The sequence below is a fragment of the Spea bombifrons genome, chromosome 7, assembly GCF_027358695.1.
Source record: "Spea bombifrons isolate aSpeBom1 chromosome 7, aSpeBom1.2.pri, whole genome shotgun sequence".
Lineage (NCBI taxonomy): Eukaryota > Metazoa > Chordata > Amphibia > Anura > Pelobatidae > Spea > Spea bombifrons.
The window spans coordinates 3157388-3178639 of record NC_071093.1 but is presented as its reverse complement, the minus strand read 5'-3'; the positions used below and the strand labels follow the sequence as shown (position 1 = coordinate 3178639).

The following is a 21252-nucleotide window of genomic DNA, read 5'->3' as shown; positions in this document are numbered from 1 at the left end:
GCACGCTAAGTGCTAAACTCTCAATGCTGAACAGAATAGAAACCGCACTGGGAGTCTTCTAGTTGTGAACCACAACTCTATACCCCCCAAACAGCCCTTTCCTTTTAAGGCCCCGAATCCCCCATGCCCCTCTCTCCTCCCCTGATGCCCCTCTTTTCTAGGAGGTCAGAATGTTTGCTGGGTATGAGGGGATCGCAGGGTTCTACAGCCCTAAAAGCCCCGATAATGTGTATAGAAACAGCAGGAAACGGCTTTATACATTAAACGGGGTTAATAAACCCAATTGTTCTTGTAACTTTCTTGCTCAGTTACTTAAATATCAATAGAACATTCAAAGCTATTGAAACGTTGGGACAACATGCGCAGCTAGTGCTGGCTTATAGACAACATTGTTGCAATTTCCGCAAGTTGCTTTTTATGGCTGCACACGGATTGATTGATTTATTTGTTTGTATATTAATACAAATAAGTGATGGGAGTGATAAAGGGCCATTGGAGCACAGGAGTGATGGGAGTTATTAAGGGCCACTGGAACACAGGAGTGATGGGAGTGATAAAGTGCCATTGGAACACAGGAGTGATGGGAGTGATAAAGGGCCATTGGAACACAGGAGTGATGGGAGTGATAAAGGGCCATTGGAACACAGGAGTGATGGGAGTGATAAAGGGCCATTGGAACACAGGAGTGATGGGAGTGATAAAGGGCCATTGCAACACAGGAGTGATGGGAGTGATAAAGGGCCATTGGAACACAGGAGTGATGGGAGTGATAAAGGGCCGTTGGAACACAGGAGTGATGGGAGTGATAAAGGGCCGTTGGAACACAGGAGTGATGGGAGTGATAAAGGGCCTCTGTACGCCTATGAAGAGATTCCATTAAAAATCTGCCGTTTCCAGCTACAATAGCCATTTACAGCATTAACCCCGTCTGCGCTGGATTTCTGATCCATTTCTTGTTATTTTAATGGAAAAAATTGGGTTTTCTTTAAAAAACAAGGACATTTCTAAGGGGCCCCCAAACTTCTGAAGAGTAGTGAATATAGTTTTATGTATATATATATATTCTGTAGTTTATAGTTTTATGTATATATATATATTCTGTATACGTTGCGTTGATGAGAAATAAACCCAGCAGTCATATCGTATGATTAAACAATCCTTTATTCTTGCTGTGAACCTGACTGGTTTCATGCGGCGTTCAGACTTCCACGCGTTGGAGATGGGAGATGGATGAAGGTCGCGCACGTTCCTTAGTGCTGGATCCTGCGGATGGACTGGATTTGGTTGGTGTGAGCCTGAGTGCTGTACTCGTTGTAGTTCCTGTATTCCCCGTTGTGTCTGTCTCTCTCCAGCACATACTGGTAACCCCTATATCCAGGATACTGGTACGCCACCCAACTGTGCGGAAAAGGGACAGAGGTGAGTGACCGAGGGGAGGTGGGAGAGATAGGAGGTCAAAACAAATTCTGGTTAAAGAGAGAAATAAACTAGCTAGTGAGGGCTTTCGTGGTAGATAAATGGAACAGCCTCCCAGCAGAAGTGGTAGAGTGTAATACAGTGAGGGGATTAAACATGCATGGGATAGACATACGGCTCCTGAATCTAAGACGAGACCAACGACTGATTAAGGTCTGAGTCTTTACAGCAGGAACCAAGAGTGGCTAGACGGGGGCCGAATGGGGCCGATCTGTTGGCAAATTCTATGTTTCGATTGTTATCTTAGAACATTTTCGTAGAGCAGGACTGCTAGGTACAAATTCCGGAGAGATCTGTCCTACCAGACGCCATCTGCTCACCCTTCACCAGACTGCATTCAGGTGACCCGTTTTATATCACAGCGATACAAAGTATCTCCTCCCGCGAGTCGCAGTGATAAAAAGGAAGAACGGAACCCAAGGTCCTACTCACGCTCCGGAGTTGACTTTGACCGAGGCCACCTCTTTGGAGCACCAGCCCATGGCCTGCAGAGAGGGGTAGTCATCGCAGAGCTCAAATTTGCGACCCTGGAAGTTGTCCCCTTCGTATAAAGTCACTTTACTGTCGCTGTGATTCTGCGGCATAAAAGAAGAAATAAAATCAACGCACTTTTGGGCGGCTTCAGTCCACCTAAAGCCAATCTGACTCATAGCCCATCCTGCAAAGGGTTCTAGAGTCACCCAGAACACAATGGAATATTAGAATATTATTAATGAAATGTCAGCTCAGCCCCCGACTGCTCCTCAATGAAGACTTAGAGGTCCTCATTGCGCATGCTTTTAGGATATCGTCCTCAGCTAAGAGGCAGCGGCCCACAAAAGTTCTAGAAGCTCCAAAAAAAGAAAAACCAAAAGGAGTAACAGAAATCGTGGCGGGGGAGGGGGAGCGATAATAACTATAAAAACAAAGACTAGCGGGGAGAGAGGGCCTGCGCCGCGCGTCACCTGGATCACCGCGTCTCCAGCCTCAAAGCCACCAAGAGATAAAAGGACAGCTGGACGGAGTGACGGACAAAGGACAAACATGACGGCCAGACGACAGATAATAAACCCAGCCGAGCGCGAGACCTGCGGAGGCAACGCGTCGGTAACGGGAACATTCTAGATACAGACAGAGCGTTCCCCTCTTACAGCGCATTTGACAGGTCGGAAGGACAGGAGGTGCTCCGTTCTGTACCCGCTGTTTCCGCTCCATGCCTCCCAGCGAGGGTAATCGCCTTTCTCCAGGATGAACTGCTGCCCCTGGAACTCAGGGTACTCGAAACCCACCCATCTGCGAAGCAAACGAGCAGAAAACGGGTCGGTGACATCGTTTCCGTGTCATACGGGATGAGAAAACGGAGCGCGTCCTAGATATCGCTTCGGTATATTATGTTCTAGAGCGTGTTCTAGATTTGATTAACGTCACAAGTTAGTTGGAGGAAGGAGGATTTTCCACGAATCCGTGAGGGAGACGCGATTTACTTTTCTAGTTGAAAGAAGCAGAATCTGGGGGTTTGAAGGGATTGTTCTTGAAATTACAACTATAGCCTAGAACCATGAGCATGCGCAACACATTTAACGATCCCCATTAAAACAATCGTTTGGCATAAAAGCACAAATATTTCCTCAATTCTGAGGAAGCAGCCCGGCTTTATTCATGGAGTAGGTGCCTCATTGTGGGGGCGCAAGAAGGGGCAATTGCCCCCTCTTCTAGGAAATTCCCTGGCAATGCCAACCTATGATGCCTCTGCACAATACCTTGATTTGGGCTAACATTTCGCCCCCCCCCATGGACGCCCATGGCGGGGGGTATCTGTATATGTTGTAGAGCGCTATACACAATAAAGCGGTTGATGCGCACGCCACGCGGTTACGTGACACTCACGGGCCGTTCTCCACCTTGATGGAGCGGATCTTACGGAATCCGCGCTCCATGATGTTAGAACACTCGATCAGGAATTCACATCGCTTTCCCTGGAAGTTCTCCTCCTCCCATACAGTTACTTTCCACTGGCCCAAAGTCTCCATTGGCTGGCTGGTCATTGTGCTTCTTCGGGGAGGAAAAAGAAGATACTTTGTTAAAGATTAAACTCTAGCCTAAAGTCTGGCCTCGAAAGTCTATCAACAAGTTTCTCGAAGTTCCGTGGATCTCAAGCTTACTTCACTTGACCAATTGCGTAGATTGACATTTATAAACGTAAAACTTTCACGAACGCTAAGAAAGAATAAATGCCGATTTTTAGTGCCGTGGTGATTATGGAAAAAATGTGTATTTTTAGTGGACATTTTTGGGTTTGCTTTCTATATTTTTAGGGATTTTGCCGTTACATTTCTTGCATCGTTTAACCCTCTGTAGTCATTCTAAGCCTCATTTCCTGTTAGGTAGCAGCAGGAATAAAGGGCAGAAAGCACTGGGAAGGCGGATGGACTAGAAGCAGCCTGGCACGAGCGCCACGGTGGTTGTTTAACCCTTCAGCTACTCATAACCTCTAGCGGGAGACGCGGAAAGCCACAAACCTTACCTGAGTACGCAGGGGACCAGTTGCAGTGGGGCTGATGTCCCGGGTACCCCAGCGCCTTTATATATTCCAGTTTACATTCTGGAATTGCAGAATCCGCAGATTGTACGTGCACACTCAGCATGGCTAATCGGGGGGGGGCGGGGTAAAAGGGGGCTGACGCGGGGCAGGCTATGGCTGTGTGTTCCAGCGGGGCTTTTATCATAGAGGATCAGGGAAGACAATGAGAAATGCTGGCGCGTGTTTGTCCGGGATCAGACACAATGGAGAGAGGGAGTTTTGCAATCAGAGGCTATTTTATCTGCTTGATCCCTAGCTGTGCGGAACCGGCCCGGCCACATGTACAGGGCAACATGGTACGGGCAACAGGGGCATGTGGGGGGCAACTTAGATTGTAAGCTCCCAAGAGCAGCTCCCTCTTCTCTTTCCCAACCAGTCTGCCTGAACCGTTGTTAATGTTATCATTCGTTTCAATTGTCTTTGTTAAATATATAGCAGGGCTATGGTATCTGCCGGCGCTACACAAATACATTTAATGTGATGTCATTTGGATGGTTTTTTAAGTAAAAATAAATACTTTTTAGGGAAAAAAAGATTTTACTTGTGCCAAAAATACATAGTGTTGTCAGTTTTAAATATATAGTACTTTTGCTGCAAAGACTCCAAGGATAGAGAGTTACACACTCCCACCCTAACAGGGCAACAATTACGTTATATTTATCCATATAGCGCCAGCAGACGCCGTAGCGTTGCTACAATAGGAGACAGTGAAGATATTTAACAAAGAGCATTTAAAATGACGTATGTTAGGACACAGACTGGCTCCCCTCACGGCTGCCCAAAGTGATCTCCTCTAGCTCCGTGAACTAAACATGTTCCTAGATCCGCATAGCTCCTAACAGTCCAGATTTTGCTCGGACAGTCCTGGCAACACACTTATTTTCCAGCTGTCGGCTGCCCCTCCGCACATTCACACTGCGGTCTGGGGACCTAACGCTCATTAGGAAAGGGGAATGCAAATGCTGCAAAAAGATGGATCTGCGGATATTCTTAGAGCGCCGAGTGCTCTCTTCTCTTCTGTTTTACTTGCATTTCAGCCACTAGGGGGTGACAAGGACATGATGATGATCAGAGGCTTTTCAGTCTTTGGGTTAATGTTGCCAGCCCTCCAAGGCTTTTCCCCAAGATCTAACACTGATCAGTTTGTTAACCTACAGTGCAGATAGGCTAAAGGTGCTGTTCCACCTACTCTGTGTGATTTAAAACCACATTCCCTATACTTTTACCCCACCCAGATATAATAATATTAATAATAATAATAATTATAATAATATTTTTAGAACACTTGTTATGCAGCACAGAGCTGGCACTGATACTTTGTTGCTATACAATCAGAAAAAGCTCAAAGCGTTGTTTTTATGTAATTAAACCTTCAGAGGAAAGAATAAAATGACAGATCTGCTAAGGTTTGTGTAGCAGGTGATTTAAATTCAGATTTTGTGTTTATTGCGCCCCCTGGTGACCAAAATAGGGAATCACAGCCACAGCTACTGATGTTTGTCATTTCAAAAGAATTGCTGTCGTTTAGAGATTTATGTTTTTTTCATCCAATTAATGTCCGTGCATTTGCATAAAATTAAGTTCAGAGGGACTCCACCAAAATAATATTATCATGGTCCCTCTCGTGTAGATATCTCAGAGGAAATCTCCACTCCGTTATCTCACTCCATTGTCTTGATGTGCCGAGAAATCAGAGAGAGTTCTGTTGGTAGAGATCTTGCCCTCCTTTCCCGCTTTGAGAGAGATTAACCTGAGGAAATGTACTCTCTACCACCAGCTTGAAACAACCTTCACCAGCCAGTGACAGGATTTTAGTTTTCTCCCCTGTTTCTTTCGGCCCCTTTTATTTCTAACACGCCTAGACTGGCCATCTGGCAAATGCCCGGTGGGCAGCCGGCTGTCAGCGCCCCATACTCACCCGATCTGCCACTTTACTTATGTGGAACTTGCACTTGCGGCATCAGTGCCAGGACTGCCTTGTCATCCCCAGTCCACTTTGCTGCCTTCTATAATCTGAGTTCCCTACACTTCCTAACCAATTTAGCCCATGGCCTGATGAGGCCTGCTCGGCTGGATGATCGGGATTATCTGGACCATTAGGAGTTGCCCCCCCCCCCCCGAGAGCTCATTGCTCAGTGGGCCTAATTTCTTCAGCTCAGGTCAAGGAGAACCAAACTTATTGAGTGCCTCTGATGCCCGATTTAGTGTCATGAAGACCGGGTCCTGAACCCAGCGGGCGTTACGGAGTCTCCTGCGTGAGAATAATCACCCGGGTGTGCATTCAGCGTGTAGTTATTGTGCTGATGTGTAACGACCCAGTGGCACGGCGTTCCCGGACGTCTCTATTCAGCGTTGGCAAACATGATATAGGTGGAGTCAGTATATAAAAAAGCAATGCGCCGAAAACTCTGGCAGCGACTTGTAACACGTGGCATTTGCTTTTCGCAGGTGCAAACACAAGACGGAACAATAAATGCAAAACACACAATAGCCCTGTTATGCACAAGCCTTGGCTAAGACGTAATCGACCCCGCAGGCAAATAAATGGTTAATATTTTGTGCCTGGGCCATTCAGGCTGCCTCTCCCCTTATGCAAACACGTTCCAATACACGCTGCATCCCGGATCTGCCATTAAGAGCTTTTCCACCTGTGCCCAAGGCTTTCTGTGGTTGCAGTCCTGCACAGACTACTCTCTCCGTACCGGACCCCCAGGTAAGAAGGACTCCTGAGACGCGCATGGTGAGTGTCCCCAAATTCAATCTGCCTGGGTGCCTGTCTTTTACTCTTTCAGTACGGGCCACCGCTCAGCCGTTATCTCTTCCTTGGAATTTCAAGGGTTACACAGGGCATCGATTCTGAATTTGGTAACATTGTATAAATATGTAACAACATTTGTTGTGCGCCTGTGTGTGATAATTGTGAAACCCTGAGTGGCAGCTGTGTCAAAATAAAGAAATAGAAGGGGCGGGACGGGTAAGAATTCTGTCACAGATGATGCGTTACATTACATTTATATACATTGCGCCAGCAGATGCAGTAGCGCTGTTACTATAGGGGACACTGGAAATATTTAACAAAAAACTATTTAAAACGACAATAACAATAACATTTACACACCTACTGGGACAGAAGGAGAAGAGGGACCTGCTCTGGAGAGCTTACAATCTATTGATGATGTAACGAGAAAAAAAAAAGTTTACAAATAGTTATTAAATAATTATGCGTATATTATATTTATTTATATTAGATTTATGTATCTATTTTACAAACATCTTTAATAGCAATGCAAGAGCAGAAAAAAATAAGACTAAAAGGCTTATCTGCAACACAGTAACAAAAATATGAGAACTCTCTTTTGCATTCAAGACTACAACTCCCATGATGCACAGCCAGCTTTACACTAAATATAGTCATGAGCTGAATGACTGTAACGTCCATCATTGGAGGTATTTATCCATATTTCATTACTAAAGTGAAATGCCAACAAGCAGAAAGAGAGCTGTTTTTACTTTACTTAGAGGGTGGTAGATAAGTGGAACAGACCCCCAGCAGAAGTGGTAGAGGCTAATACAGTGAGGGATTTAAACATACATGGGATAGACATACGGCTCCTGAATCTAAGACGAGACCAACGACTGATTAAGGTTTGAGCCTTTAAAGCAGGATAAACAGGCAGACTAGACAGGGGCCGATTGGGGCCGATCTGCCAGCATAATTTGGTTTCTATCCCTGAAATATATGTAAATGTAGGTTTTGGTTGCCGCCCGTAAGCTGTGGCACCCCTAGGAACTTGCCACATTCTAGTAGACCCCTGGAAGGCCAAAGCTTAAAGGACAGATATATATTTATTTTTGAACAATAAAAAGGTATTCTGATTCTTAAAATCTGACTTATCGCCATAGCAACCAATTGTCCAACCAGCAGAGCTATTCCATTGGTGATCAAATTTCATAATTTGCCGCAGAATCACTTTTAATGTTTTTGTGAGGCTTTACACAACAAACACAACTGGAACCCTTTAGCTGAGATGATGGATGGATGGATGGTTGGATGGATGGATGGTTGGTTGGTTGGATGGATGGTTGGTTGGTTGGTTGGTTGGTTGGTTGGTTGGATGGATGGATGGATGGTTGGATGGTTGGTTGGATGGTTGGTTGGTTGGATAGTTGGTTGGATGGATGGTTGGTTGGTTGGTTGGATGGATGGATGGTTGGTTGGATGGTTGGTTGGATGGTTGGTTGGATGGTTGGATGGTTGGTTGGATGGTTGGTTGGTTGGTTGGTTGGATGGATGGATGGATGGATGGTTGGTTGGATGGTTGGATGGTTGGATGGATGGATGGATAGATGGTTGGTTGGATGGTTGGATGGTTAGTTGGATGGATGGATGGATGGTTGGTTGGATGGTTGGATGGATGGTTGGATGGATGGTTGGTTGGTTAGTTGGATGGTTGCTGCAGATGGGCACTGTGAATGGTTGGATGTGTTAAGGACTGAGGAAGACTCAGATAGGTTGAAACGTTGCCTGTATTGGCTGGACGTTGCTCGCATGACATGTAGAATCTGCAGGATGCTTGTTTTACGTCCAGTATCTTGTTCTAATCATGGGCTTTGTGCCACCAGGTTGGCGCATACTGGCGCGGGGTGCGGTATCTGTCACAACACAGGGCACAATGCTTCTCATTTAGACGGCCGTTGGAACTGTTGTGTTTGAGGAAGGTTCGTACGCCACACCCTGACCAGGTGAGTAACACAGAAGGAGGAAGAGAGGGTCAGGCGGAGGGCGTGGGAAGAGATTAGGAGGAACTACATCCTGCTCTTTCCAGGATACTGAAAAAACATTACTTAGTCATATGTTTAACCCAAACAGCGGGTAACGGGGTCACTCCCAAAACCACAAAGATTTAAACCAAAGGTACAACTCCTGCCATCATATGCAATTTAACACTAAAGCTGTGTGGTTGCTTTAAATCTTCATGGTGCCCCCTTGTAAATGCATGGGGGGGATTCTGTAGAAGGCTAAATACTGTATACTTCTCCTGCCGCGTTATATACTTACCTCCAGTGCTGGCCCAATGAACTCATTGGGAGTGCTTTCCTGTCACTGATTGGCTACTTGAAGGAAGAGGACAGCCGCAGGGCTGCAGCTTCCACCTCAGGCAGATGGGATGTCGGGGACGCCAAATGATCCCTTTAAGGGGTCTGTTAACTATCCTGCAACTTAACTGTTTTGCTCTCCGCAGGGTGCATCCGATCTGGAGCCTAACGAGGCTACTCTCTCTGTTAATGTATGAAATGGAGCACCGATGAGATGCTTGCCAGTCCGTAATCAGACCCACAAATGATGATTCCCTCACTTTCTGCCATGTTATATGACATCATGTTCTATGACATCATCATAATAAAAAAAGAGAAAAGAAATGGGCTGATTTGGGGGCATTCGGCGGATGGTTGACAAGCAGTGAATCGGTACACGATGGGCTGAGCGCTCGAAGCGGAGACCTAATGCTCGTTTCCTGAGTTTGTGGCTTGTTTTAAGTTGCCTGTGGTTGTTGAACGTGGCACAGGCAGCTAAAGCAAGTCTGAAAAGCAGGATCCAGTCCCAACTTACAGCGGATGCCAACCAATGACTGCCGATCTGCGCCAAGACGTCCAAGTATTCTGCGTAGAATAGAAGCTTTGTGCTGTTATGTGATGCATTCTGACACAAAGACAAATAGAACTCTAATAAACGAGACATCACTTATCTCATCTACCCAGACCCCGCATGTTTTCTGTCTGCCGCCTACCAGACAATTCTCTTTTCTCCTACAGAAGCAGAGAAACATTTGATGGAAGAACAGAGCCGGTTGGTCCATCTAGTCTGCCCAATACAGAAAGCAGCCTGCAGCCGTTCAGTAACAGACTGCTTTCTCAGCCGGGCAAGCAGGGAGCGGCTCAGATAGAAAACATATGGAAAGTTTGTTTATTGTCATCTCTCTCTCCATAATATGAAAGTTTATGTAAAATCAATGTGAAGAAACTATTTCATTCTTTGTTACATTTCACACAATAGCCTAGAGGTATTAATTACTGCAGCTGCCAATTTAGAGAATAAATCCCACTGTATTGCACAAAAAATAGTTTCAAATCTTCTTAGACTGTGCTGCCCCCTGGTGGCAGGAAAGTGAATGACTCAGCGCTGCGCTGATCTGCAGCATTGAATAATGTCAGAACCAATATCTTTATAATTGTGTTTATTGACCCAAACTGCATTTGGCAGACCGTACACGCTGCTTGGTATCCAGGGACAACCGACGCGCATTCATGGAAGGAGCCGGCGCTGACAGCCGACAAAAGGAGCAGAGAAAGGATGCAGTCTGGGGATAATGGCTGCCTACATTTATATAAATCACCACGAGGCCTGTTTGAAATTGTAAAACTGTAAAAAAAATATAAAAAAGGTTTCTTGCCATGACTCAAAATTCCCCGCAGTCCTTTATTGCATTAACCCCCATCTAGTCTGCCCGTTTCCTAGCTTTGCTCTTGCCTCATGTTCAAGACTCTCTCCACACCTAGACCATGCAACCTTGTGTTGGCTTGCTGAATTAATCTCTACCACTTGTGCTGGAAGGCTGTTCTATATCTCCACCTCACCTCTTACACGTTCTTTCTTACATTACATCAAGGTATATTTAACAGGATATTTACCCAAATTCAACAAAGAACATAATACTCTCTCTTTCTTTATTTTTCTATTTTCACTCTTTTTGTTGCTTTCTTTCACCTTTTTCACTCTTCCCTCCACTTTTTTCTTTCTATCTTTCTTTCTTTATTTCTTTCTCTCTCTTTCCTCCCTATCTTTCTTTTTCTGTTTCTTTCTTTCTTTCTTTCTTTCTTTCTTTCTTTCTTTCTTTCTTTCTTTTCTTTCTTTCTTTCTTGCGCTATCTCTTTCATTCTTCCTCTCTTTTTCTTTTTTCTTTTCTCTTTCTCTCTCTTTTGTCTTTTTCTTTCTCACTATCTCATAATTTCTCTTTTTTCTTTCTTTTCTCTTTTTTTCTCTCTCTTTCTTTTTCTTTCTCACTGTCTCTCTCTCTCTTATGTCTCTTTTTTTCTTTCTTTTGCACTCCCTTTCTTCTTTCTCTCTCTTCCTTTTATTTGTACGACAGGTGTTACCGGTGACATTTATTTGACTTGATTCTTGCTCAGAGAGAGATTTGTGTTCTTGTTAAATGAAAGGATATTAATTATTATATTGGTGACGAGTTCTCTATAAGACTGGCCTTCTGAGACTCCCTGCCCCCGGCCTTTTTTTCCGGCTGATACATTGTTCTTTTCGCATTAGATAGATAAAGATCATCCCTCTCTATCCATATTCATGGACCCATAGAGCAAAGATGTAACTATTTGTGTCCCAAACTAAACAGATGTGCCTTAGACCCAACTGACAAAAAGAGAATACTCCTTAAATATTGACATTACTTAACCCTTTGTTTATCCAACTCCACTGGCAGCCAAATGACTACAGAACGGGGCTTAAAATCAAACTTTACATAAAAAAAATTATCAACAAATTAACTTAAATTATCTTAAATTATCTTCTGCAGAGCGGTACGTGATGGGTAAAGGCTGAAGTATTTTTTTTTTATTTTTTTTTTAGATATATTTCAATAATTTGGAGTATACAGGCGATATAAGGGTTAATTATGATGCCCATTGAAACAGATGTCAATCACACCAGAGCGTTATCAATGATCCAGCTATTGGCTCGCCTCGTATATGAAATGCATGTTCTGGCTTAATTGAGCTAAAATATTAGATTTAGAATGAGACACAAGACCATATTTAACCCCTTGAGTGCCAGAAGAAAATGCCCCGGTTACCACTCTGGCTTTCAAAGGTTTAGCTGTAAATTATTTCCCGAAATAAAAAGTTACTTATACCACCTTGTATCTTTTATGATAAAATTCTGTCTGTCTGTCTATCCATCTATCTATCTATCTATCTATCTATCTATCTATCTATCTATCTATACTTATGCTATAAAATAAAATAGAGAAATAAAATGAATTATATGTAAAACATTTTGTTGTATAATTAATTCCTTCTTTATTGGAACATAAACAGAGATAGAACACTTTGTAACATGTATTTTACTGAAAGCAGGATATGACATAATGACACACATATATGACATAATAGCACACAACTGCCAACTGTCCTGATTTTAACGGGACCGTTGAATCCAAGCTGATTTTCCAAAACAAAAAGGTACCAGATCACCCCATTTTGGATCATTATTCATTGTTATGTGGGATTAGCCTCCCTGCTTGGTCACTGATATCTCTTGGTGTTTGGTTGAAGTTGAAGCCAACATAGGAAAAGACGTAATGTTGCAGTTTTTAGGACCTCAGAGGTCTCTTCTTCAGATGGAAATAAATGCCAGTGTGTATAAAAGACACTGCGGTCTGAATGCTTAGGAGTACACATGAATTGGTATTACTGAATTTTAATGAGATTTAATGTAAAGAAGTGTTACTTTGCTGAGTGGGTAGTAGATGCATAGAACGGTTTCTCAGAGGAAGTGGTAGAGAGTAATATGGTTAGGGACGTTAAACATGCATAGGATCGGCATACGGCTCCTGAGTCTAAGACCAGACCAACGACTGATTAAAGTCTGAGTCTTTACAGCAGGAGAATGGGAGACGGGGGCCGAATGGGGCCGATCTGTTGGCAGATTCTGTTTCCAATCACAATCTCCCTTCGCACCCAAAACCGGTTTGGTTCCAAATAAAACCTCAGACCAGACGTGTTTTGGAAGCCTTTATGTGGTTTTTAGGACTCTGAGTCCCATCTTACTAAACCTTCTCTAGTAGAAGAAACTAATGGTGGGAATAGAAAGACGATAAAACGAGAGAGAGAGAGAGATAAAGAGAGAGTGAGAGAAAGAGAGAGAGAGAGAGGCGTCCGCTCAGACACTCGAGTGCGTCTCGATTCAAAGAGCGTCCGTTATGACGTCATCAGAGTGCTTTCGGACTTCAATCCCAATGGATCAGCTCGTTGGGAGTTGTAGTCCATAACCAATTGGGGGTTCATACTGGGAGTCGGTGATTCCACGGCCTGCGTTATACTTCATTGAACGGGTCCAACAGTCTTTGCGATGTCGTCATTTGACCCAATTACCAGAAAATATCCGTGGCGCCCATAGGGTTAAGCCCGAGATGTGGCGAGGAGGCAGGTTTGCCCGTAATGGGTGCTAATTGCAGTTTGGAGGCCTCCGCTCGGCCGGGCAAACTCTTAAACGACCGTTTTATGGCGCGTTCCCTGGAAACGCCGCTTTTCTAAGCGCTTTCTAATGTTGTTTTCTCAGGACCGATGAAGCAGACTGTCCTACCCAAAGATCAATATTGGACTCCTATCTCTGACGCCCGCCGCTGTTTGCAAAGAGTTAAAAAGGCGTAAAATGCGAGCAGCCGAGTGGCAGACACCGGGGAGGAGGGTTACCGTTCCCCATTTCCATAGTAACGGCGATCTTTAACAGAGAACTTTATTAAAAACTCCGATGTGTCTCTGATAAGGGAGATGGGAGGCTTCAGCGCCCCGAGAAGATGACAAAGTCAGATGGCTTCTTTAATTAAACAGAGTTTTACGGAGGAAATGGCCGGCGTTGGGAGGGAGGGGGTATCTATTTATTTTTTATTATTTTTGTGTGTGGGTAGGGGCATTCTACCCCAACCCTCCAGAGGTTGCTTGGATATTATCCTAGGGCTCCCATCTCCCTCCAATGTCTTTCATATTGACGTCCTACCCCCTCGGCTCACCTCTAGCGGGCAGATTGGTAGCGACGCTAATACTAATAGGGGACAGGACTCAGGAAACTGCCCCCCACCCTCCTCCGGGTGTCATTCCAAACCTCACATGGCTCAGAGCTCTGGATCACAGCTCCTACTCAACATGTACCTGGCAGGTAGAGGCACCCCGCTTGGGTTGGGGGGTATCACTGGGGTGGCAGGGTGGGGTACCCCAGAAGTCCTGGTGTCTGTCCATTGGGTGACCCCCAGTCCTGGTAATACTGGGTGGATCAGGTTAAAGTTTTCTGATCTGAAGGTTGATGTCCTTGGGGTTTAATGTATAGAAATCTGTGATAATCATTAGAATATTTTTTTTTCTGTATATATAAATAATTTTTTACCTTTTTTTTTTGTATTTTGGGGGTTTTGGGGTTTGTAGTCTCTTCACCCCTGCACCCAATTCCAGCTCCATTCCCCCTCTCCAGTTTTTATCCCGTTGACATTATGTTTCCAGTAAGTTGTGTCTCTTAATTTTACCCTCTTCTCCTCTTACCCCACTTGGTCTCTCCCCAATGTCTTCTCTGCCCCAGGCTATTTCCCTCTCACTGTATCTTCTTTGCAAAGCTCTTCTTCTCTTTCAAGACTGTTTCCTTCTCCCCCAGGCTGCTCCCCTCTCCACTAGTTTGTTCCCCTCTCCCCAGTCTCTCCCAGTGTGCTCCCCTCTCCTCCAGTCTGTTCCTTTCTCCCCCAGTCTGCTCTCTTCTCCCCCAGTCTGCTCTCCTCTCCCCCAGTCTGCTCTCCTCTCCCCCAGTCTGCTCCTTTCTCCCCCAGTCTGTTGCTTTTTCCCTTAGTTCGCTCTCCTCTCCCCCAGTCTGGTCCTTTCTCCCCCAGTCTGCTCTCCTCTCCCCCCAGTCTGCTCTCTTCTCCCCCAGTCTGGTCCTTTCTCCCCCAGTTCGCTCTCCTCTCCCCCAGTCTGCTCCTTTCTCCCCCAGTCTGCTCTCCTCTCCCCCAGTCTGCTCCTTTCTCCCCCAGTCTGCTCTCCTCTCCCCCAGTCTGCTCTCTTCTCCCCCAGTCTGGTCCTTTCTCCCCCAGTCTGCTCTCCTCTCCCCCCAGTCTGCTCTCTTCTCCCCCAGTCTGTTCCTTTCTCCCCCAGTCTGCTCTCCTCTCCCCCATTCTGTTCCTTTCTCCCCCAGTTCGCTCTCCTCTCCCCCATTCTGTTCCTTTCTCCCCCAGTCTGCTCTCCTCTCCCCCAGTCTGTTCCTTTCTCCCCCAGTCTGCTCTCCTCTCCCCCAGTCTGTTCCTTTCTCCCCCAGTCTGCTCTCCTCTCCCCCCAGTCTGCTCTCCTCTCCCCCCAGTTCGCTCTCCTCTCCCCCAGTCTGCTCCTTTCTCCCCCAGTCTGCTCTCCTCTCCCCCAGTCTGCTCCTTTCTCCCCCAGTCTGCTCTCCTCTCCCCCAGTCTGTTCCTTTCTCCCCCAGTCTGCTCTCCTCTCCCCCCAGTCTGCTCTCCTCTCCCCCAGTCTGCTCTCCTCTCCCCTCTCTTTGCTTTATAAGACTCTTCTCCCCAGAAATCGGATTTCCTTTTTCCTGGACGCGTTTCCTGGCTTCTCCCTTTCCAGACAGAGTCCGGGGGGCATTTTACATCCGAGGGGCAGGGGAAGGGGCAGGGGCTGGGAGCTTTGCGATATTGAAGCATATTTGGGGTGCAGAGCCCCGAATTATTTTACAGCACCCCAAACTGATTCTCTGATTTATATCATGTAAATCCTGTGATATTATTTAATAGAAACATTTCTCATTTATTTGTTTTAAACTTTTTCAAACATTCAGAAACCAAACTGTACATTTTTGTTAACGAATTCCCAGCATTCCCAGACTGATTACAATTACCGCACCGTTAAATATTTCTTACAGATAATAAGATCTCTGGATCTATACATTAAATAGCTACATATAAGAGTCCACATCACATGGACTGCAGTATATTAGCGGCCGTTGCGCCGATCTTGCGCCGATCTTGCGCCGGTCTTGCGCCCGTTACTCACCGATTCTCCTCCGTGTTTCAGAGTCTGTCGGTGACAGTTTTCTGAAGGAGTCCAAGCCGCAGGGATGGAGGCCGTTCGGCTCGGGGGTCCAGAAGGGTGAGAAGCGCTTTATTCATATATATACTTAATATGAGAAATATATATATAAATCGGTATTATCGGCAATATTAATACATTCATTAATTAATATTTACAGATAAGCAAAAAACCCAAAATATGTTAATAATCTCTTTATCCGTTATCTATATTTATAATCCATTGATCTGCCACTAAAAATATTTATTTCTATTATTATGCCAAACCTATATCCCTCTTAATAAATACCTACATATATATAACCTGTATATAACCTGTTACCTATATGTATAAACTTGTCAGCTTGTTGCCTTTTTGGGTCGAATCTGTCTCATCTACCTACTCTTCTTTATTTGTTCTTTTTTTCTTCTTTTCTCTTCCTTTCTCGTTCTCTTTTTTTCTCTCTTTCTCTTTTCTTCTCATATACAGACCGATATTTTTTTTATATATTTATTATCGAATATCTTAATGCAGTTTCTGGCTTTTTCGATATAATCTATATTCTATAGAAAAATCCCTATCTTCTGTATTCTATAGATTAATTCATAACCAGCACCATAGTCCAGAAATTAATATTAGAAACAACATGAAGAATTACACACAATCAGTGCTCTTTGGTTAAAAAAAGCCTATCAAAAAAGTATTTAAATATCTTTTTTCCTTAAAACATGACACAGTCTTATTAACCATGTATTATAATTATGTTTTGTAACAAAATATTCTGTTTAAATTGTAGTTATTAAAATGAATAATACTGCTATATGAGAATGAAATGTAAGGTGGATTTTTACAATGGGAACTTTGTATATATATATATATATATATATATATATATATATATATATATATCCATGAATATATATCTGTATTTATTTTTATTTTAAAACATTTTTTTCTAGGTTTTAGAAAAGAAAACAGAGAATTGGAATATTTCACACTTTCATTTTTTATACATTACCAAATAAAAATAATAATAAAAATAATGATAATAATAACAATAGTATTTTATTACATAACTAATTTATGTTATATGTACATACGCTCAGATAACAATTCAATGCAAGAACTGTAATACATAATATTGTTTCATTTTGTTCCTCCACTAAATTTATTAGATGAAAATAGAAAATACTAACTAAACACATGTAAACCATAGGAGATTATTGGGTATTTAAACTGAATGGGCTAATTTGTACTATAATTTTATATGCTTTGGGCAGAAAAAAAATCTCTCATCCATAAATTTATCTTATACAGATTGAGAGTTTAACATATTATAGATTTATTATATAAAATATAATATATACAATTACATTTTAATTTGTTAAAAAACTAGGAGAAACCTACAGCTGTGTTTAGTGCACATTGTATGAAAGATGATATAGTTTATATTTTAAATATTAGTTAATATTATATATATATAATATTATTAATAATAATAAATTGTATAATAATATATATAATAATATATATATATTATATATATCTATATTATACAGTATATAAGGTTTGGATTCATTGTCTCAAAATATTGGTTCCCCAATTGGAAATCATATCATTGATGCGGTCTATTTCCATTTCAGGTGATCACATGATACATGATATGTTAATACCTACTTTGTTACATTACATAACATTTATACATATAGCGCCAGCAGATTCCGTAGCGCTGTTACAATAGAATACAATGAAAGTAAATAAGAACATTTAAACATCATTAACAGATGTTAGACATACTGGCAGAGAAGGAGAAGAGGGCTCTGCTCTTGCAATCTATTTGTGGAAATAGGAAACACAGACCCTACAAGTTTTATTTTTGCAGATTTGTAGAAAAAAAAGAACTAAAAATATTATGGGAAATTTCTGAGCAGCAATGTAACTTTTATTTCGGGATCATTCTATTTCTGAAAGGAATTTTATCCTCAACTATTTCAATCTTTCGTAGCCGTTCGCTGTGTCGCATTTTAGTGAATTGTAGACGTTCCATTTAACGGGTTCTAAACCCATTAAACGATAATTTACCTTAACCGGCCACTACGTCAAAGTACTTTCTAGCTTTGCTGATTACCAAGAAAAATCTTTTTTATTTTCAATATTTATGGCTGTTTACGTAAGAAGTCCATAGGTCTGATAGTAAGCGGGTTTTCAATACCTCCTGAACCCCTCCGTAATCTTCCACGAGCCCCCCAGAGATTAGAAATCCCACCATAAATCTAAATAAAAAAGTTGTGATTTTTATGTTCATAAGCCCCTATCCTCCAAGAAATATATTGATGGCTGGGAAAGGGTTAAACACCAGAATACTATCCTATATTATGTATTATTATTATTTATTGTTTTATATCGCGCCGTCAGATTCCGCAGCGCCGTACAAAGGGCAAACAGGACAGGACACGTAGTATATAACGTAACAATTAGACAATGTGGATAGGAAGATGCACGCACACTCTGATCTAGAGAGTTCCGGGAATATAAATATTTACTCAAACATCGTTTTCCCATGAAAAATATTTTGAGATTTCTCTTGTTTTCCAGTGAGATCCTGGAGATAATTTATATGAAGATACAGATTTGCAGGAGAAAGCGTTTGTTAATTTGTTAGAATGTAGACGCGGTTGCATGACGATTATTTGATGAGTTAAACGTAATAATTCGCCGGACCAGATGTCGTTGTTTGACAGCAAATAAGAACCATTTGGCCCACATGGTCTGTCCGCGGGCACTATCCCCGGGACATGATGTTTTCATTTTAAAATAAATACATTTGGTATTTTGATTTTTTTATAATAAATTTAAATTGAAGAAAAACACACTAAAACATTGTAATAATGGGTGTTTCCGAGATTATATTATTGAATTATAAATTCAGTTTTGAAGAGATGCTTTGACTTTTGATGCATTTTCTCCATTTTAAAAAAAAAAAAAATCCTCACATAAATATTTATAACATTTTTTGCTCATTCAGTTATCTTTTTCATGGGGTCACAAGCAAAAGTCCTTTGCCTCCCTAAAAACATGGGATGCGTTGATTGAAAGATTTCGGGTCCCTGCCTTAAATATTTTCATGTGCTTTACTTGCAGTACTGCATATAACCACCAGGTGTCCAGAGCAACCCTGACTGTAATGGGCATTTACACGATGACTGGATCCTTTCTGCATTTCTGTTGTGTGTTGGCTGTTTATCCCTTTACGCAGGACTGGATTGTGCCCATTGAGCCTGTTGTCTGCGATGTGTTTTGGGCTTTATATATATATAGATGTATATAGACCGGTAGATGGGCTTGCAGGGGGTAAATGGGCTCCCATGTTGGCATTTAAAGCTTCCTCTCGCCTCCAGGCAGCGGGCAGATCCAGCTATGGCAGTTTCTCCTGGAGCTTCTGTCTGATCACTCCAACGCAAACTGCATCGCCTGGGAAGGGACCAACGGTGAGTTCAAGCTGACGGACCCCGACGAGGTGGCCCGGCGCTGGGGGGAGCGGAAGAGCAAACCCAACATGAATTACGACAAGCTGAGCCGAGCCCTGCGCTATTACTACGACAAGAACATTATGGCCAAGGTGCACGGCAAGCGATACGCCTATAAGTTTGACTTCCACGGCTTGGCACAGGTGTGCCAGTCCACGCCGGCCACCGAACAGGCCCTCTACAAGTTCCAGGGCAATCTGCCCCACATACCCTTCTCCGGCCTGTCCAAGCTCAACCTCATGACCTCTGGGGTCTCCACGGCTGGCTTTTCCTACTGGCCAGGGACCCCGTCAGCTCTGTACCCCGGCCACGGGCTGCAGTCCCCGCCAGGGGGGTTTGGTTCAGTGTCGGCTCCTCACCTCGGCTCCATGAACAGCGTCGGGAACATGAATACTCATTACCACTAAAGATTCCAGCAAAAGCAAGAACTGACACGTGAGAAAAGCACGGGACTCCACATTTTCCACAACAAATCTTTCCGTGTTTCTTTTTTTATACTGTGTTCTTTATAGTTCATATTAATTATTATTTATTGATTCATATAGCGCCATCACATTCCGCAGCGCTGTACAAGACAAAGAGCTTACAATCTAAAATATATAGTGTCACAATAAAATAAAATAAAATCCACCATATAATCCGCACATTTTGGGCTATAATCTAAATACGCCCCTGTATGCAAATGCTCTCTTGTTCTTCTGTACGAGGGCCAAGGCGCTGAAGGATTAACCCTTGCTTTACTGGTTCCCTGAATTCGTTCATTGTTTATTTTTTCCTGAATTGTTCTGGTTTCATCCACGCTCCGCAATAAGAATTTTGCAGGGGGGAAAAAATATATAAAAAAGCTTAATCGGGGGCTGGGGGGGGGTTTGTCTTTATTTATGAATTTGTCTGTGTTGTTTGTCTTCGTATGTAAAGTAGCGTCTTGTATGCAGATTGTCACAGATGTAAACGTCACGTCTGAATATTACGTTCTCCCGCCCGACGGAATAATATTAAAAAATACTTTATTGGTAAAAGGCGGGATCTGCGTCCAGAAAACGCCAATGACGTGCAGCGCCTCCAAGTCGTTTCATGTCGGGGAGGATGAGACCTGCGGCAAAAGTTGGCAAAACTGTCGTAAATATTCCTGAGACTCTTGAAATATTAACCCTTTTATAGCCCTCTGTGAAAATTCTTTGTAGTGACTCTCCAAATATGTTAATGAAAAGCTCTAATACCGGTCGTCATGGAAACCTTGACTTGTCATTATTTAAAGATACACTTAATTGGGTCACCTGCATTCAAGCAGGGATATCAACCATAACACACTGGGAGCAAAAGCACCAACTGGGAGTCTTATATATGATTCCATATAGGAAGGGGGGATAGGAAGGAGTCAGATCCAGACTGCGTGACCCCGAGAATCTGCCCCTTCACCCTGACATTGCGTGTGAGATCATTACATCACTATAGGCTCTGCAAACATCACAGAAACGCCTGCTACACGCCTGTTACACGCCTGTTACACGCCTGTTACACGTGAGGCTGGAAACCGGACAAACCGGATGAACCTTTTTATTTGTTTATTTATTTCTTTTTTCTTTGTTGCTCAACTCGTTTTCTTGTCGCTTCGGGGGAGTTCTGGGGCGTCCGGACCGACCAAACAAATAAAGACAAAAAGAAATGAGAATAAATGTAAGTTTATTGACTCCGTAATTCTAGAAAACGCCACGTTATTAAATCCGGTATCTACAGAATGCATTGTGAATAAAAGGCAGTCCAAAGAGACGCAGTGTGAGGTAGAAAAAGATTAACTGCTATTAACCTACATGACATCATCAATCCTCGTGGATTAAAAAACATATGAACCATTACAAACAT

At 43.0% G+C, this 21252-nt stretch overlaps 2 protein-coding genes and 1 long non-coding RNA gene across 5 annotated transcripts; 2 read left to right on the top strand and 1 right to left on the bottom strand.

Annotated features, from left to right (window-relative positions):
• Positions 1-1138: 1138 nt before the first annotated feature.
• CRYBA2 (crystallin beta A2) lies at positions 1139-4006 on the bottom strand. Of its 2 annotated transcripts, none has more exons than XM_053471326.1 (5): positions 3980-4006; positions 3343-3507; positions 2607-2748; positions 1909-2051; positions 1139-1398 (listed from the first exon to the last, which is right to left on the bottom strand). In XM_053471326.1, exons 2-5 carry the CDS (start codon positions 3498-3500, stop codon positions 1251-1253), a joined length of 591 nt encoding a protein of 196 aa, XP_053327301.1. In that variant the 5' UTR covers positions 3501-3507; positions 3980-4006; the 3' UTR covers positions 1139-1250. The 2 variants fall into 2 exon arrangements, with proteins under 2 accessions (XP_053327301.1, XP_053327302.1); XM_053471327.1 differs by having other exon boundaries at positions 3343-3504; positions 3980-3997.
• Positions 4007-6677: 2671 nt separating this feature from the next.
• Positions 6678-9451, top strand: LOC128501727 (uncharacterized). Of its 2 annotated transcripts, none has more exons than XR_008355055.1 (3): positions 6678-6776; positions 8660-8779; positions 9280-9451. It is a non-coding gene; the product is annotated as an uncharacterized LOC128501727 (long non-coding RNA). The 2 variants fall into 2 exon arrangements; XR_008355056.1 differs by having other exon boundaries at positions 6679-6749.
• A 4444-nt stretch (positions 9452-13895) lies between these two features.
• Positions 13896-19796, top strand: FEV (FEV transcription factor, ETS family member). The gene is made up of 3 exons (XM_053471325.1): positions 13896-13982; positions 15869-15943; positions 19261-19796. The coding sequence occupies exons 1-3, from the start codon at positions 13934-13936 to the stop codon at positions 19794-19796; spliced, it is 660 nt and encodes a 219-aa protein (XP_053327300.1). The 5' UTR covers positions 13896-13933.
• The last annotated feature ends 1456 nt before the right edge of the window (positions 19797-21252 follow it).

Coding starts and splice junctions, on each gene's coding strand:
- FEV (XM_053471325.1), top strand. CDS start 13,934: ATGGCTCAGAGCTCTGGATCACAGCTCCTACTCAACATGTACCTGGCA. Junction 13,983..15,868: donor ACTCAACATGTACCTGGCAG/GTAGAGGCACCC, acceptor TCCGTGTTTCAG/AGTCTGTCGGTGACAGTTTT. Junction 15,944..19,260: donor CGGCTCGGGGGTCCAGAAGG/GTGAGAAGCGCT, acceptor TCTCGCCTCCAG/GCAGCGGGCAGATCCAGCTA.
- CRYBA2 (XM_053471326.1), bottom strand. CDS start 3,500: ATGACCAGCCAGCCAATGGAGACTTTGGGCCAGTGGAAAGTAACTGTA. Junction 2,749..3,342: donor ATCAAGGTGGAGAACGGCCC/GTGAGTGTCACG, acceptor TTTGCTTCGCAG/ATGGGTGGGTTTCGAGTACC. Junction 2,052..2,606: donor TCCGACCTGTCAAATGCGCT/GTAAGAGGGGAA, acceptor TTTATGCCGCAG/AATCACAGCGACAGTAAAGT.